This window comes from Cyprinodon variegatus, unplaced genomic scaffold, assembly GCF_000732505.1.
Source record: "Cyprinodon variegatus isolate N-32 unplaced genomic scaffold, C_variegatus-1.0 Scaffold127, whole genome shotgun sequence".
NCBI lineage: Eukaryota > Metazoa > Chordata > Actinopteri > Cyprinodontiformes > Cyprinodontidae > Cyprinodon > Cyprinodon variegatus.
The window spans coordinates 573606-590959 of NW_015150580.1; the positions used below are offsets into that span (position 1 = coordinate 573606).

The 17354-nt window shown below is 36.8% G+C and overlaps 1 protein-coding gene across 1 annotated transcript in view; it reads left to right on the plus strand.

Annotated features, from left to right (window-relative positions):
* The window catches only part of dock1 (dedicator of cytokinesis 1), a 255571-nt gene that overhangs the window by 188209 nt on the left and 50008 nt on the right, over window positions 1-17354 (plus strand). Inside the window, exons 31-37 of the mRNA XM_015375901.1 lie at window positions 1-76; window positions 11007-11065; window positions 11526-11674; window positions 12889-12974; window positions 13277-13433; window positions 15195-15235; window positions 15418-15508. The exon at window positions 1-76 is cut by the window's left edge and continues 25 nt beyond it. Of these exons, the coding sequence (XP_015231387.1) occupies window positions 1-76; window positions 11007-11065; window positions 11526-11674; window positions 12889-12974; window positions 13277-13433; window positions 15195-15235; window positions 15418-15508 (659 nt within the window). The remainder of the gene's footprint in view (window positions 77-11006; window positions 11066-11525; window positions 11675-12888; window positions 12975-13276; window positions 13434-15194; window positions 15236-15417; window positions 15509-17354) is intronic.

Genomic DNA, 17354 nt, shown 5'->3' on the forward strand with positions numbered 1-17354 from the left:
CTGTGGCCTTCCTCACCCAGGAGTCGCTGCAGCTGGAGAACTTTTCAAGCGACAAAAGAGCCAAGATCTTCCACAAGTGAGTACAGCCTCAGCCTTTAATCCGCAGGACATCTTGGCTTTACTGTACTACATCTTAGATTCCTTCTCCAGGGCAACCACTTCAAAGTTTACAGGGATACCAAACCCCCTACGGCTTCTGTAAAAGCTTTTCTGGTGTTTTTTTTTTATCTGATCACAGCACAACAGATTCATTGCTGCTGTAGGGATTATTGTGAGTACATTTCTTACCTAAATGTATTTGGACAGGAAATGTTCTGTGCCCACTCCAGTAAAAAAAAAAAAAAAAACACCTTAAACGGTTATTACTGCTGTGAATGCATATTTTTCTATTGTTTCATTCTTCGATCCATAAAACAACATTTCTACCCATTCAACCACTCTATGTTTTTGCAGAGGACTTATTTATCTGCATTAGTATTTTGCAAAGTATAATAATGCATTCAGACAGAGAAATGCTCTCTGGGAAAACAAGCATATTGTTGCTCATCTTCATTTGGAGGGGTTTTGTCAGCAAATCATACATCACACAAGATGGTGCTTGACAGTGATGTTCCATGTTGGTCAGTGTTTCATTACTGGCCCTAAAAAGCTTCCGCCAGAAACCAGACATAATCCCTCAGTTTCACGGCCACAGTATTTATCTGCTTTTTTTTCCCCTTTTATACCCTAAAACTCAGTGCATTCACTAGGGTTGTATGTAGTAGACAAATAAAACGCATATTTACAGAGTGAAAGGAATATTATTAGGGGTTTTATTTTTTATTAACGGATCTACACTAAGATATTAACAAATGAGTGGTAAAGTTATTGTGTTTTTTTTTCTATATTATCTTTTCTGCTGTCCTGCTTTAAATTCAATGTTGCCTAGATATCAAGGCATATTTTACCTGCGTCAATACTGTTATATTCAGTGCTACTGTAGCATATGAATGCCCTATTATCCTATGCAATAATTTTATAGTCAATGCCCGCCCCAGTTTCGAGTTATTTCATCAAATAACTTTTGGACTGTCATATATTGTTCCGCAAACAGATTTCCAAAAGGACAGCAAATAAACTGGTGTATAGAGCTAAAATCATGGTGAAACAGTCAATTCCGCACACATATTGATAGGGGAGTGTTGGCCCTAGTGGGTTAGAACAGTGCGCTTGTGCTCTGACAAGGTTGCAAGTACCCGGTTTGATCCCCATTATGGGACTATAAAGGGATTTACATTACATATGGGATACATTCACAACAATGACCTCAAAAAAATAAAGGTAACACATAAACAACACAATATAACTTTAATAAAATCAGCTTTTGTGAAATCAAACTGTCCACTTAGGAAGCAACACTGACAATCAATTTCACGGGCTGCTGTGCTAATACAATAGACAACAGGTGGAAATTATCGGCAATTAGCAAGACACACTTGATAAAAGAGTGGTTCTGTGAGGACCATAGACAACTTCTCAGTACCTATGCTTTCTGGTAAATGTTTTGGTTGTATTTGAATGTTGGTGCTTCACACTCATAGCATGAGACAGACTCTACAACTCACAGAAGTTTCCCAGGTAGTGCAGCTCATGCAGAATGGCACATCAATGTGAGCTGTGGCAAGAAGGTTTGCTGTTTCTGTCCTGTGTAGTGTCCAGAGGCAAGAGGCATTAGCAGGAGACAGGGTACAACAGGAGGAGGCCGTAAGAGAGGAATAACCCACCATCAGGACCACGGCCTCCGTCTTTGTGCAAGGAGGAACACGAGGAGCACTGCCAGACCCCTGCAAAATGACCTCAAGCAGACCACAAATGCATTTGTCTCCACAAACAGCTAGAAACGGTCTCAGTGAGAATGGTATGAGGGCTTGTAGTCCACAGATGGGGATGGTGCTTACAGCCCACTGTGCAGGACGCCTGGCATCTGCCTTAGAACACCAGGATTGGTAACTTCACAACACGCACCCTGTGCTCTTCACTTATAAATACAGTTCGCACTGAGCATGTGTGACAGACGTGACAGAGTCTTGAGACAGCATCTGCTGCCTGTAACATCCCTCAGCATGAACACTTTTGGTAGTAGGTCAGTAATGCTGTGGGGTGGCATTTGTTTGGAGGGCCGCACAATCCTACCTGTGCTTGCCAGAGGTAGCATGACTGCCATTAGGTACCTAGATGAGATCCTCAGACCCCTTGTGAGACCATATGGTATTGCGGTTGGCACTGTGTTCCTCCTAATGCAGGATGATGCTGGACCTCAAGTGGCTGGAGTGTGTCAGCAAGAGTGTCCAGCAGGTGTGCTGGACCTGCATCGGATGCTTTTAAGGTCCAGCAGATTCCAAAACAGCTTCTTCCCCGCTGCCATTAGACTGCTGAATGTTGAATAAAATGGGAAAAAAAAAAAAAAAACAGCGCTGAATGTTGTAGAAACTGTAAATCATATCTCAGTCTTATGTTTGTGTATACATATTATTGTATACACTTTGCGTGTACAAAATGGCTAAGTTTGTCTCGGTCTAAGTGATTTCTTGCAAGATCAAGGTATTGCAGAGGAATTGAAAGAGCAATTAGAAATCAATAAACTTTTAGTTAATTGTTTATTAAAGTTATGCGTTTCTTCCTTAAGGAATAGTTCAAAGATGAGGCCCAAATAGCTTCTTTAGGCTGGGCTTTACAAAAAATGGAGTTAGTAGCTAACAGGCTTGTTTAAAAGGACGGTTGGTTATATTTTGGCAATCAAATGTAATATAATTGGTAATAAAGTTTTTTTTTTTTTAGATTTATAAAAAAAACAACTTAATAGCCATGTCAGCATGAAGTACCATGCAGTCCCCATTAGCTCCCTGTTAGCTTGCCTTACACCACAGTAAACACAGGAAATTATCAAAAATCTAAATGTTTATCTTTTAATGCATTCCCTAACTTTGGCAAACCTAAAACCTCTTTTGATCACAATTTTGTAAAGATCAGAGATGCTAAGCTTTTCCAATTTCCAAAGGCCAGGAAAGCTTAGCATGTCTGGTCTACAGCAGCAAAGGTATTGTCCTTTCCTCTCAGATAAAAGCCTCCAATCTCGGGCCTCTGAAAGATTTCTGTAACCTCAGGGATAAAACACTTAATGTCTGTTTTGCAGAAACATTACAAACACTTAAATTAAATGTTTTTTGACCAGAGAATTAATTTGGAGCTGCTATATTTTCTGCCCTGATGTTCAATTGACTGACAGAACACAGTAGCAGATGGACATAATAATTTTCCTTCCAACAGCTAGATAAACACTAAATTGTCGGTGGTGTTTTTTTAATGGACAAAAAAAGCATTTTATCTTTAATAATATGTTGTGATTTTCTAAGGCCTTCACCTAAGTGTTGTCCATGCCACACATACAGTATGAACCCTATTTACAAGCTACAACATGAGAACTTTACTTATATAGCAAAGTTTAGTAGCAAGACAATTGAAAGTGCTGTTCGCAAACAGAAAAGTATATTCTACTGGTATAGTAGGAGAAAAGTATTAAAGGTGAATGACTAAAGTGATGAATGTATTGTAGAAAAGGAAAATAATAAAAGGATTAATTGCAAAATAAAATTATTATGCAGGTAATGGATTGGCAAGTTTTTTATATTATCATTTAATTGTTAATAAGAACACTGCTTTTAAGACTTGATAACTGTTTCTTCCTGGGTAGGAAGCACTTAACTGGAACTCTGTTTCAATTGCATTATCTTCAAGTAAATACTTAGTGGCCAATATTTACACAGAGTGTAACCCTTACATCTTCACTGTTGTAAACTTTGGATAACCAGGCCACATCCCTCTTTTAAGCCTCAACATCTGGAAATTAAGCCCTGTTCTTTCCAGGCTCACCGTCTCCTAACCTCATATTAGGGGTGGCCTTTGACTCGTTCCTCGTGTGGGGTCTTTTGATTTCCTGGTGGAAAAATTCCTAATTACCTTTTTTTTTTTATTCCTAGTTGATAATGAAATGATTATACAGATGAAGAAAGCTAAACTAAACAAAATCCTAATGTTTAAATGGCACAATGAAAGGCTACTTGATTTACGGTAAAAGAAAGTAGGTTTTAGTAGGTGCTAGTTAAATATTTATCTCCAATCTATTTATTTTAAAGATATCGGCATTGTGCAGCCAGATAAAAAAGGAACAGCTCTTTTTAAATTTATAATCAAAAATTTAAACCAGTAATTTTTGTGTTGATCTTTCACCTAAACACACAATGAAACTAAGCAATGTTTTTTATTTTTTGTAAAAGCTTAAAGGGTTTGGATACTTCTGTGGTGAACAGGGCTTGCCATTAACACCCGCCAAATGGCCAAACATGGGTACATTTCAACAGTGGTGTGGCCAGCACAGCCCGTCTAACTAGCCTCTTTGATAAATTCCATGAACATGTTTTAATGGCCTCTGAAATGAATAACAAATTAATTAAAATGCGGCACTTCAACACCACAAATCTCATGAGCATTCCCTTGCACAGTGTGTGCTCATTGGTCCCTTTAGTGACCAACTTCACTTTAGACAGGCAGCCCCTATGGAGAACAGTTGTGAAGCGGTGCAAAAGGTAATGTCACAGCACATTTAAGGTGTCAGAAAACCTGGAGAGCATACAAAATGAAAACCTGACAATGAAACAGAGGAAGGGGGAAAAAAACAATTTTATTTATTTACCTTAAAGATGTGATGCGCCAATTTGTACACCCTATGAAATATTCAAAGCTTAAAGCCTGACCATAGCCTATATCCTTGTCTTGTAATTTTTTTTACAGAGAAACAAATTTATTTATTTTTTACTGATGGAAGTTGCACTAACCTGGATTTACAGCCTGAAGGTAACAGTATAGTTTGATTTAACTGAACTCTGGCTAAGTCATCCCAAAGCCATTCCTCTACCTGTAACTGCTTGTTTGATGCAATTGTCAGCTCAACCATCCCTCTTTATCTTAAGCTCTCCTGCCAGATAACATTGGACTCTCTGGAAACATTTACTGAAATCACAATTTGCTTCAAATTTCACATTTAAAGTAAAGTAACTTTTGATCATAATTTTGCCACCACTGTGTATCTCCAGCAGTCTAATGTTCTCTATGATATTTGAAGCATTTTTTTCCTAAATATAGCTTTTATTTGAGGTTCAAATGTTTCATCAGACAATAAAATGTTATTCCACAAGGATTTAGCAGAGTTTAGCCATGCCTGCATGTTTTCATTGGAAGAAAATACTCCTGTCTTTGAGAGCCTTCAGATCAGTATGGATCCCCACATCCCATCTCTGTCCCCTCAAAAACACCCTGAGATGGGAAAAAGGCATCTAAAGTCTGGACTTCAAGTGTGCCTTAAAATAGATTTTAAAGAGTGAAAAGGAAATTATACCAGGGAAATAATAAAAGGGATTAAACTTACTTGATATTTAAGCAGATGTAAGACTCTATAACCACCACTGTTCCCAAAAACCTCAATGAGTTGTTATATCCATGATGATTTTTGCACAGTTTCTACCTTAGTCAGTTAAATAACATGCTTCTTTAATTTTGCACATCTCTGATGTTGCTGCTATTTTCAAATATCAATTGCTGTAAAACTGTCCATAGCTGTATATTGGTTATTTATTCTCCAGATGCACAGTTTTTATATTGTTAAAAGACTTTACAGTGCAGTATTTTATTTGTTTATCTTTTAACTCTTCACTTTCATGTTATTCTTATACATTTTTCTAAGGTCCAAATTTGTGTGACCATTTTTTTCTATAATCTTTATCCTGCTGTAAACACCAGAATTTACCCATTATGGGACAATAAAGGGAAAAACTTTTCTTTTTTTTCATTTGGTTAGTCCATTTAAATTCATTTATAAGTTTATTGTTCAGTATTTATTGCCTCACATTTTCTGAGAGGTTGAATTTTGGGGTTTATTGGCCGTTAGCCATAATGATTTAAATTGATTACATCTTGAGATGTATGACTAAAACGTTTGAATTTAAGTTTAACCTACGTGTTCACTAAAGATGAGTAACAGTTCACATCAGGCTGATTTTTTTAATAGGATCTTGATACAATTGAGATGCACCATACATATAGGTATGCCTTTTTTTGTGGTTTTGTTATTCATACATGGATATAGCTCAGTAAATAAGCATGCAGCCATGTTAGCGTTATGATTTACTTGAATGAGTGATGAGGAGAGGGAGCATCGCATTGTCAGGTTTCGTGAATATCTCACTCATCTTTGCTTGAGGCTTTGATCTCATCCAAGCTGTCTTTACAAGCTCCTACTTGTCAGTCACATAGTTTTTTCCTCTGTTTTTCTTGCTGTGCCTGTCACTCTGTATTTTGTTCTCCTCTCTTTCCATCAACTCATACCTTCACATTCAATCCCCTTTGTTGCCCTCCTACTCATGATCTTTACTTCATGACCCAATTGCATTGCTCTACAGAGCCTGCTGGGACCCGTTCCTCAATGATCCTCTGCAGACGTGATACTCTTATTTAACCTCTGCAAGAGTTCTCTACACGTGTCTGACAGGTACGCGTTGTAGGTCCTGACAGCCGACAGTCACAGCTGTCTGTCTCTGGGTGTACAGGAGTGTGGCAGAAAAGTAAAGCTCAGATCAGAGAACTGCTCCTCCAGCATGTCTTAATGTGGAAAACAAGCCTACTTTTAGCCATTCATAAGGAGGCTGCAAGAGTTTTTGAACACACGCATAATGAGATGCAAAAAGACTGACGACGGGTTATATATAATGCATGTGGCCAAACAACAGTTTACAGGCCAGCATTCATTAATACTGTATTTTAGAATTCTGCCAATACTCTCCCCACAATCAATCCCTGGGCTTGCAGCACTGCTTTCTCTGACTGCAGAACGCTTTAAAGCGCTTTGACCTGATGAGGCTGCAAAGAGGTGACGCAGCTCCTTTTATAAAGTCTTTCATTGCTCTGATCATCATGTCAAAGTGCATTAGTATACCTTCCTATAGCATTGGCAAAACAGTCAGCTTAGCTTTATAATGTCATTATGTCTGGATGCACAGAAGCAGCAAAATATGTGTGTAAGAAAGGCTTGGGATTGATATTAGCTGTGGGTCAGCAGAGACACCTCTTCTTATCTCTGCAGAATTGAAACAAGGTATTACAGCATCAGTGTGCATTGTGTAGGATGAGATGAAGAGGTCAGTGTGTCCTAAAGTCAACCAGTGTGATTCGGTCATCGTGCACAGGCTTTAATCCTAATACATACAGAAGGACACAACAGAGGGTACCAAGTTTAATGATTTTATAATTTATGCCACTAAGAATATGTTGGGTGCTGAAAAACAAAGCAATCCCTGTTTTTGCATGTTATCTGTTCCAAAATATCCCAAACCTTCAGACTTGTGTTTTGTGTTTCTAATCCTCATGGTTCCTTTTTTCGGCTGTAAAGGCTGCAGGACTTGATTCACGACTTTTTTTAAATACATCTTATCTCAATGAATACATTTTGGAATGCATCAACAAATGCATCCAGGCACTTTCTAACATAATTCATAAAGGCATATTATCAATTTACCATATTTCCCTTTTTATTTTGCTTGTGCTTTTAACCATAATCATTTAAAGGGTTAAAGCTTGACTCTTATTTACTCACAAAGACAGTAACAGCTGCCCTGTTTGATTCCAATCACCATTGGACCACATTTTGACATTGGTAATTCTTTTATTGACATTTTCTCATCATTCTGATCGATATGCTCTGAGAACACCAGAACTGGATTGACTCGCTAATTTACGTGACACCATTGAATGCAACGTATGGACGTCAACAAACCTTGCCAGACGCTTCTGATCTAACAAGTCGAAACAACTCTGTTTACATTTGATAAACCTGGTGCAGCACTGGTGAGAGGGTTTCGGACAGATAATAGAGCAAAATAATAAAGAATACAGATTACCCTCTGGCTCCTGCCTATGTTGCTCTCCATTATTTACTTCCCTGATTTCCGTCGCACTGTGGACAAGATTAACCAAGAGTGATGCCATCATCAGACACGCAGTAGTGGGGGACAGTGGCCCTACAGCTTGCTAGCAGGGGTTTTCGGTGAAATGCGAAAAGACCCAAAAGGTGTTTGTTGGCTGGTCAACCAGGTTTTGAAAAACATATTGGTATACGCTGTTGCCATCTGCTGGCAGGGCAAACTCACAGATCCATCAACATGCCAGCATCCATATACAGTAGTTAGTCATTATGTCAGTAAACAACACCGATCGTATTGGTTTCTGAGCAGTATTCTTGTCTTATCCCTGTTGGTTTTTGGAGGTTTTTCACACTTGATCACTCACACATATCCTCATTCTTTTCAGATTAATTTCTTGTTTCGAGCATGCTCATATTCTACCTGCCGTTACATATTCTTTTTATGGTAAACAGACGAAAAATGTAATTTTACCAACAAATAGAGCAAAAAAAAAAAAGTGTAATACACAGAAAATCAAAAAATATAAACCAACATGACGTGATGATTTAATCGAAGAGTTTGTATGCAACCAGAGCTACTGGTATAGAAATTTGTAAAGTCTTATGATGTGATGAAGCCTATTTAAGGCAGTTTTTTTTTCTTCTTTTCTGTTGTTTTTGTAGCGTTTCATGTGTACATGGTACTGCAGCTTCTTACAAATTTTATTATTTACAAATTTTATTTGTAAATAATAAGAAGATTCAGTTATACCAAATCACTTTGGTATAACTTTTTTTTCTCCAGGAGATATTCAGAAAGGCCATAGTCATATAATATGCAAATGGAATTCATTTGAATTATCAAGCTATTTCACAAAACTCCTATATATGTTTAACATTTATACATGTGTACACAGTAATAAAACAATATTTTCATGTTGTTACATATTTATTTGCAGAATAATGACTGAGTATATCACAGCAACAATTGCAGAAGGTACTTGGGAGCCCTGATGTGTACAGTAATCCATTATTTCACCAAGCTGGCCTTGCTTTGTACCTTTCCCTTCTTTTCATGCTTCTGTTGTTAGCTCCCCAGCTCACAGTGTGTCCTCTCAATGACCTGGGACAGTGTTCCAAGCTGGGAGATGAGCACCAAGCTGTTCATTGAGATTGGTTCATGACCTAAACATGACAGAGCTGATCAGCTTATAAGCCCTGAATTGAATAAACCCGGACAGAAAAGGCAAATGGAAGGGATCCTTCTACATTACTCTAAAAATCCTTTTTTATTAGGTCTCCCCTCACAGACAGCATACAAAAAACTGTGTTAGACTGGATAACTAAACACTTTGCCTCATCTCTTTTTTTGTGTAGGTCCTAAATTACATAACGAGAGTAGAGGGAATGTTGTAACACCCAGCTGACCTAAATCATTTTTTTCTGTGTTATTAGTTTTCTCAAGTAGAAATATCCCATCATTTTGTATTTGTACATCAGATAAGGTCTTTGGAAAACAAAAGTCACTGTCTTAACATCATCCAGGCACATTGAATCAATTTCATAAAAAATCTTATTCCACTATGCTTTTGTTCTCCAGTGTTTGTTCAGTTTTACAGTGGAAACAACCAGAAGCCCATTTATGCAAAGAGTGTTGCTGTATAAGTGCTGCATTTAGTTTAGACATGCTATGAATTCTAGGTTTGATTGGAATAAGGATATTTGACTTGCCTTTTTTCATCTGAATAGTATAAACTTTTGAATCTGCTTTTTTTTCCCTTTTTACTACCTTTGGACTCTGTTCTTTTCCTCATACGATATATTGGCTCAGAGTAAGATCCTATGACCTACAACAACCCCTTAATTTGTGTCCCAACAATCATCAGTGGTGGTGAAGATTTCCAAATAGGGTTGAAAATGCTATTTATTCTCAAGTTCCACTCTTATCAGAAGGATCTAACTAATCTCAAACTGTGTTGTGACTGTTCAAGTCCATTTCAGATTTTGAACTCCATGAAAAATTTGCCAAATAGGAAGCTGCAAAACAGAGTGAAACATAAGCCTCAAAATGTTTGTAGTTGCAAAAATTTTTGACACAACTAAAATGCTGCAAGAAATGATGATAAGTCCAAAGCTGTGGTGCTCTGGGCAGTGCACCATACTGACCAAACCGAAAAAAAACAAAAACCTTTAATGATCTTGCTGAAAGAAGAACTCATTGCTTTTAACCACAGTTTCATTTAGGTTTTCCTCAAATTTCATAATGCCATGCACCGTAACAATCCCAATAAAATGGGAGAGAAGAATTTTAAATTTGATTTGTTTTTCCATAATGGTAATGGCAATGAAGGAAAAATTTACTTAAAAAAATATTTTTTTGGTTCCAAATCTATGCCAATGCAACCAGAACCAAACAAGTTTCATATATTAAAATATGTTGTTTTTTTATGCATCCTCCAAAATAGCAAAGTAAATCCATTACTGGATTTTTGGAAGTTTTTTTATATTTGTAACTGTTTTTACTGTATGTTTTTAATGTGGACCCCAGGAAGACAACTGTTTGCCATGGCAACAGCTAATGGGGATCCTTAATAAAATTATAAATAAAAAAAAAAAAAATTACTGTGGGGTTTGCAAACATGATAAAAAAAAAAAAAAAAAAAAATTACTGTGGGGTTTGCAAACATGATAAATTTGAGTTCATCACAACAGATTAAAACACAGTACCTGTCCCTATAAAAAGAATATTTGAAATATTGATGGGCAGTATAATAATTACAAACCTTGAGCTACCAGGGCTGTTGGAAGAGAAGCACAGGTTTACAGCATTCTGCTATTAGGCACTTCTCACATAATCATCTTGAGTTTCCTGCTGAACCCATTTGGAGTATTGGATGCAGAAAAGCCCAGTCAGAATCCTTGAAACTCTTATCAGCTTTTGCAAAGTATTGTAGAAATAAAAAGATGTTTTAACTACATGCATTTCAAAGACATTTAACAAGTTTTCTTTTTGTTCCAGGTACCAGGACATGAGAAGACAGATTGGCTTTGAAATCAGGGATATGTGGTACAACTTAGGTAAATCTACTGCTTTCACTTTGCTGTTAAAGTCGCACCTCTGCGGTTTACAGTGAATATCAACACAATTAGTGATATCTCAACAAAGATCTTTTGCTAAATATATACAGACAAGTGTTAATTAGCTGTATAATGCTATGAAAGGCATACTGTTGATGTCGGGTCTAAATTTTCCTGTAGCACAGGGAGGAGGTGTTGAATAGAGGCAACTATAACTCCTTCTTTATTATACCTAAAACCATCTGATCCTTTAAATCCAAAAGATTAGACAGGATCATCCTCCTGCAGTATTTGAATGGTTATTTACAGCTCAACTTGTATTTTGGGATTTTACAAGCCTAGATACATTTCTCAATCTTTGTAGCTAATCTGAAAGCACAATACAGGAAACATTAAAGTCTACAAATCATAGCCTGAGATGAGAATAATTCTTCTATTTTTTATGTCTTTTCTTTATAAGGCCCACACAAGATAAAGTTCATCCCGGAGATGGTGGGTCCAGTCCTGGAGATGACTCTTGTTCCAGAGATCGAGCTCCGAAAGGCTACCATCCCTATCTTTTTTGACATGATGCAGTGCGAGTTTCATTTTACATGCAGCTTTCAGCGGGTATGTATTCTAAACTACAAAAAAAAAAAAAAAATGCAGGAAGATATTCTACATAAAAGGGTATTGTATGGTTATAATTTGCTGGGGGAAAAGGAATAATACAAAGAGGTCCACATGATAGTCAATTTCTTTGCCCAAAGCCTGTTTGTAATTCTGCAAATCTCATTTTGTTGTGTCACAATTATGAGCAGCCACGGTAAGTGGAACTTAATATTATGCCTTTCTGCAGTGGAAATTAAGCTTTTCTGCATGAGTAAATCCACTTGGTTCCAGCTGTTGTCATAAATATGTCTCAAGCAGGTTTTCAGCCCTCTGAGAAAGGCCAAAAATATGTGCAGTGCTTGGGAGTTTATATCATCTAGGGTGTGAATATCCAATTTATTATTTATTTATTTGGGGTTTTTAAAGACATGATAAGACACTCCTTATTTTCAGTTTGGACTGATTATTCCACAAACAACCTCAGTGAGTTATTTATATATATATATATATATATATATATATATATATATATATATATATATATATATATATATATATATATATATATAAAATGTGAAAAGGTTACTTTTTTCATTCTTTAACACCAAAAGTTTAATTAAAACTCCTCTCTTAGGTCCTTTTATCCATTTCCTTGCATTGCTGAGGTCGTGCCAAGGTTTGCTCCAATCTGAGAGTGCCACTTGGATTGCAGCTTATTGAAGTTGAACCCTAATTTCTCATTCTGTCCTCCTTTGGCTAGGCCTCCTTTAGGCTGAGAGCCAGTATCATTTCCCTTCCACTGGCTCTTTATTTTTTTTCCCTTCTGAAAATATTGGACTCAACAAGACAGCGGCTTTTATGTCATGACTTGCTCGGCTGTGCTGTCCTACTTCTTGTGCCTGGCCAATATGCCTTAAGTCTAGACATCAAGAAAGCAGTAAAATTTGCTCTAAATAAGCAAATAAGATCTTGTTTTGATCTTGTTTTATATGAATACTTGATAAAATCTTATTATGTTAGCAGCTAGAATAACAATAAAGGACAACAGGGTGTCTCACAATGTCCTCTTACTCCATCCTATAACGATAAAGAAATGCTTTAATATTAAACATCTCACACCCTGCTTAGCCCCTTAGCTGAAACACAAAGGGTTGGGGGTGGGCTGTTAATGTAAATGAATTGGAGAAAAATTAACCACCATGATTTTCTGTGCCTGCTCTGCCTAATTGCAGTTTGAGAACGAGATCATCACCAAGTTGGATCACGAGGTGGAAGGAGGCAGAGGAGACGAGCAGTACAAAGTTCTCTTTCAGAAAATGTAAGTGCTGATTGTTGGGCAGCCTCTCACAAGTTGGATCGCTCTAATTGCAACATCACACTCCTCAAAATAAACACAGTTTGCTGATAATCACACGGCTTCTCAGCTCAGCTTTCCTCTCAAGACTCCTAATTTTTGCATACAAAAAACTTGCTCTGCCTGTTTGGTCTAAAAAGTTGCTACCTAAATAATAAAAGGCTAAAAGAATCTACAATTACCTGTCGAAAAAGCTTCCTCCATATTTGATTTTCTTTTTCTTTGTTTTTTTGGCTTACCTGCAACCCATAAAACATAAACACCAGTTTGTTGGAGCACTGCAGGAAGCACAAATACCTGGCAAGGACGGGGGAGAACTTTGTCACTCTGGTGGTGCGACTTCTAGAAAGGCTGCTGGACTACAGGACCATCATGCATGATGAGAACAAGGAAAATCGCATGAGCTGCACTGTCAACGTACTGGTAAGATTCAAGAACACTCGGGGGAAAAAAAACTTTGGTGGCCCTCCATTCAATTACCAGCATGATAAAACATTTTTACACATTCAAGTTTGTAAGATGTTCTGGTTTCACATATTAAGGATTTTTAAAGTGGTCTCAGTTGAGTTTCAGTGTGAATCTGTTTAAACATCCTGTTGTACACCTGTCCTTTAGAAGAATACAAGCCCATTTCAAGATTTCCTTTACCTAGACGGGTGACATTTGTGCAGTTAGTTTCTTTACGTCTTTACTGCTGTTCTGTTAGGAGGCTCTGCTGTTCTTCTGCTTTTAGATCATTATGACATCACGTCTAGGTAAATCATTGAGATTTTATCTTCTTTAGATCCTCTGACCACTGGCATCTATTTTCTGTCCAATTTAGTCTTTTTATTTGTAGCACTTTAGGTTTGATTCTTAGAAAACACATTTATTTTCTGTCATATAGTGAGGACACTGAGATGAAGGATAGTTGTTCATTTATTTGTCACCATTGAGCAGTTGAAATAAATCCTGGACTGGACTCTGGATTGATTCCTGTTTCTGCTCCACCTTCACTGGCATTACATTTATTAAACCCCTTAAAGCAATACTTTGTAAGTCTTGACCCAAGTATTAGTTTAATTTAAGATATACAAAGTACTTTTTCGGGTTATTACTTGGTGTACTTTGTGTGTATTGATGTTCTGCTCAGGCTGCCCCTCTGAATTCTGCTATTTTAGTTGAAAGGGTCAAATCCATCTCTGAATGGGTCTTGTGACCCAGAGTGCCGCTTTACTGCAGTCTGAATTCCCACGAGAGCTGACTATGCCAAAACCTGTTGTCAGGCATTAAAACAGATGAGACACTTACCTTATGAGACACATTTCAGGTTCTCTGATGTAGGATTTAATCTAGAGGTGTGAATGTAGTCTTGTCTTTACCAACTCTCTACCAACTTTATGACTTTTCAATCTGCTGGTCCAAAGAGGTCTGCTGCTATCTGCTATTTTCAACAGTGCAATGCTTCCAGTGGCCTACAGGGGTACTAAACCTTGAAGGATTGTGCCCCTAGTATTGCTAGATCACATTGTCAGCTATATGTGGTGACTCCACCTTAAGCTCTCTGTTATGGAATGCCAAACTGGATTAAACCTGAATTAAAATACATAGTTTGAAGTTAGGGTGGAGTTAGGGAGGCTCAGAAAGATTCCTTAACATCTTTCTGCAAAGCTGAACTGGCTGATGGTTCGGTATTTATTTATCCTACTCTATTAAATGCAGCGATACTGGTGCATAGCCGTCACACGGCTACAGGTTGCTCAGTACAATGTGAGTGGAATGTTTTACCTAATAAGGGGATGTCTTCTCTGAATTTAGACAATGTAAAAATAAGTGCTCAGAATCAGCAAATATGTAAAAACAAAGTATAAGTTTAATATTAAGAACAACTTTGAGTGTTTTTCTTTAGCAACAGTCTCTCCTGAAACCCCACCAAATCATTCTAATAAAAACAAAGGCTGGTAAAAGGTTTTACAAGCTAAAGGAAGATGTGGATTTTAAAATCTTAGCACAATATATCGACTAATTAAGATATCCCTCCTCTAGGTCAGTATTCCAAAGTAGCATATTTCTTAATGAGGTTCACACATTTGTTGTTTGGCCACCAGAATTTTTTTCCAGTTTATATTTTATGAGTTATAATACTCCTCTTTTGAAGCTCCTGTAAACCCTGATCTAATGTCTGTATTTTGTTTATTTTTGCAGAACTTTTACAAAGAGATAGACAGAGAGGAGATGTACATCAGGTAAGATTCAATTCAGTGTTATGTTCCATTGTGCCTGTTTCAGTTTAGAGTCAAAACTCATTTTTATAACTTGACTCCTTTTACTAAAGAGTATTTCCTGTGAAAGACTTTGTCAGATCCTAGAAGTGGCATGATTTATTCTTCTGTGTTGCAACCACTAAATCCTTTCTGTGTCTTGTCAGATACCTGTATAAGCTGTGCGACCTACACAAAGAGTGTGACAACTACACAGAGGCTGCCTACACTCTGCTGCTACATGCAAAGCTGCTCAAGGTAAAAAAAAAAACAACACCACCACTAAAACCTGCATCATGGAAACAAAATACTTACACAGCTCTGCTGTTGCCAAGCAAGTTGCTTTTAATCTCAGGCAGTGAACTGATATAATTCATTTAATAAATTATGCACAGATTTATAACCGTTTACGTTGTTATAATTGCACAATAGGATGAGAAAGCTTTTAGGAGGTAGAGTTCAGCTTCTCACTGTTTAAGTCATGGCTTAAACCTCTTGTAACCCAGACAGAGTGGGGGGAAAAAAGCACTTTGTTGCAAATTTCTACCTGCTCTCCCAAGAGGATGATTACAAATGCAGCAGTTGAACAAATATTATTTGAAATTGAGAAACTTTCCCTCGATCAGCAGGTGAGAAACTGAGAAATTTGATTGTTTTCTGTTTGTCGAATACATCATCATTAAAAACCGCCTGTAAGCACATTAACAAACACAATTTTCTTAGAGGCTCGTTTTTATTTAGTTTGTTGAGAATGAGATAAAAGCTAGAGAAAATTGCATTTATGCTTAAATCATTTTCAGACTCATATTGATGCATCCCTTAAGAGTTATTGTGCATTTTTTGTTACAAGCATCATCTTTTTGCTAAAGTTGTTCTCTTCCAGCTGAAAACAAAGCCACTACATCATCAAACCAAGCTTTATTTTTATTAAACTGCAGAGTCTGCTCCCAGTTAGGGATTAGGAGCTAGTAGGTTTATTTTATAATGGTGCTTGAGCCTTTTCAGAGATTCTGTCATAGGAATGCAGGTTATCATTTTTTTCATTACTGTCACACCTACACCGGAGTTAATTTGTTACTTAAAATCAACAGATTTTTGAGTGACTGTTTTTTTTGTTATGGCCAAAGAGAAGATTCTACAGCTGTAGAAACTCTAAATGTCTCTGGATGATTATCTCAGTGTTTAAAGGTTTGAATGTTACACAAAAAAGTTTGAAAGTTTACTTAAATGTAGGTTATTTTATTTACATTTTTTCCTAATAAATGAACAAAAAGTAGTTGTGAAGTGGTAGTAAAACAATACATCATCTTTGGCTAAACATGGAGCGTATTTTCCAGACAAGCACCTATTGGGCTTTTTTAAACTCTGGAGGATTTCCACAGCTCAGGTGGGAGGATCTGTCAACAGGACAGCTATTAGTCATACACTCTACAATTCTGGTTAAATGTTATGAAAGAAAGATAAAATAAAGTTGGTGTTAAAATTAAGCAATGTGAAATCCTGTTTTGGGGTTTGCCATAAACCACAGAGAAAACACAGGAAACATTTGGAATATGGTGATATCGTTCAGCCCTTTTTGTCGGGTCTAATTTGTTTCCTTGTTTACATTTTAAAAGAAACCTGCAACATATTCACTTGTTTTCTTGGACTGAAAAGAGGTACTTTGAGGGGGGAAAAAAGCAATAAGCAACAGCATCAATCAACCATCCATAAAGATACATCTTTAAACAGAAAGAAAGCAGTATATATATACAAAGATAAAATTGACAAATCTTTATAAATCTACTGTCTGATCCTCTAAAATTATAAATGTCATTTCTCTAATAGATTATGTATTTTGAATATAACTTGCAGAATATAATTGTCCATCAAGTCTAGAAATTTCATTAATTTCAAGCTGAAGAAAAGCTTGGTCTGTTGGAACTATTTGTTTTTTGCAAAATAAAGATAAAGTTTTATACGCAGGCATTCGTCCAAACTTCCGCAAATAGTATAAATAAGGAACGATCATTGAATTGTATAATATCCACATTGCTTCTTCATTCAGGGAGCCTTTCACTTTATATTAAAACAATTTTTTTCTTCATAAAACCAAGACATCTTT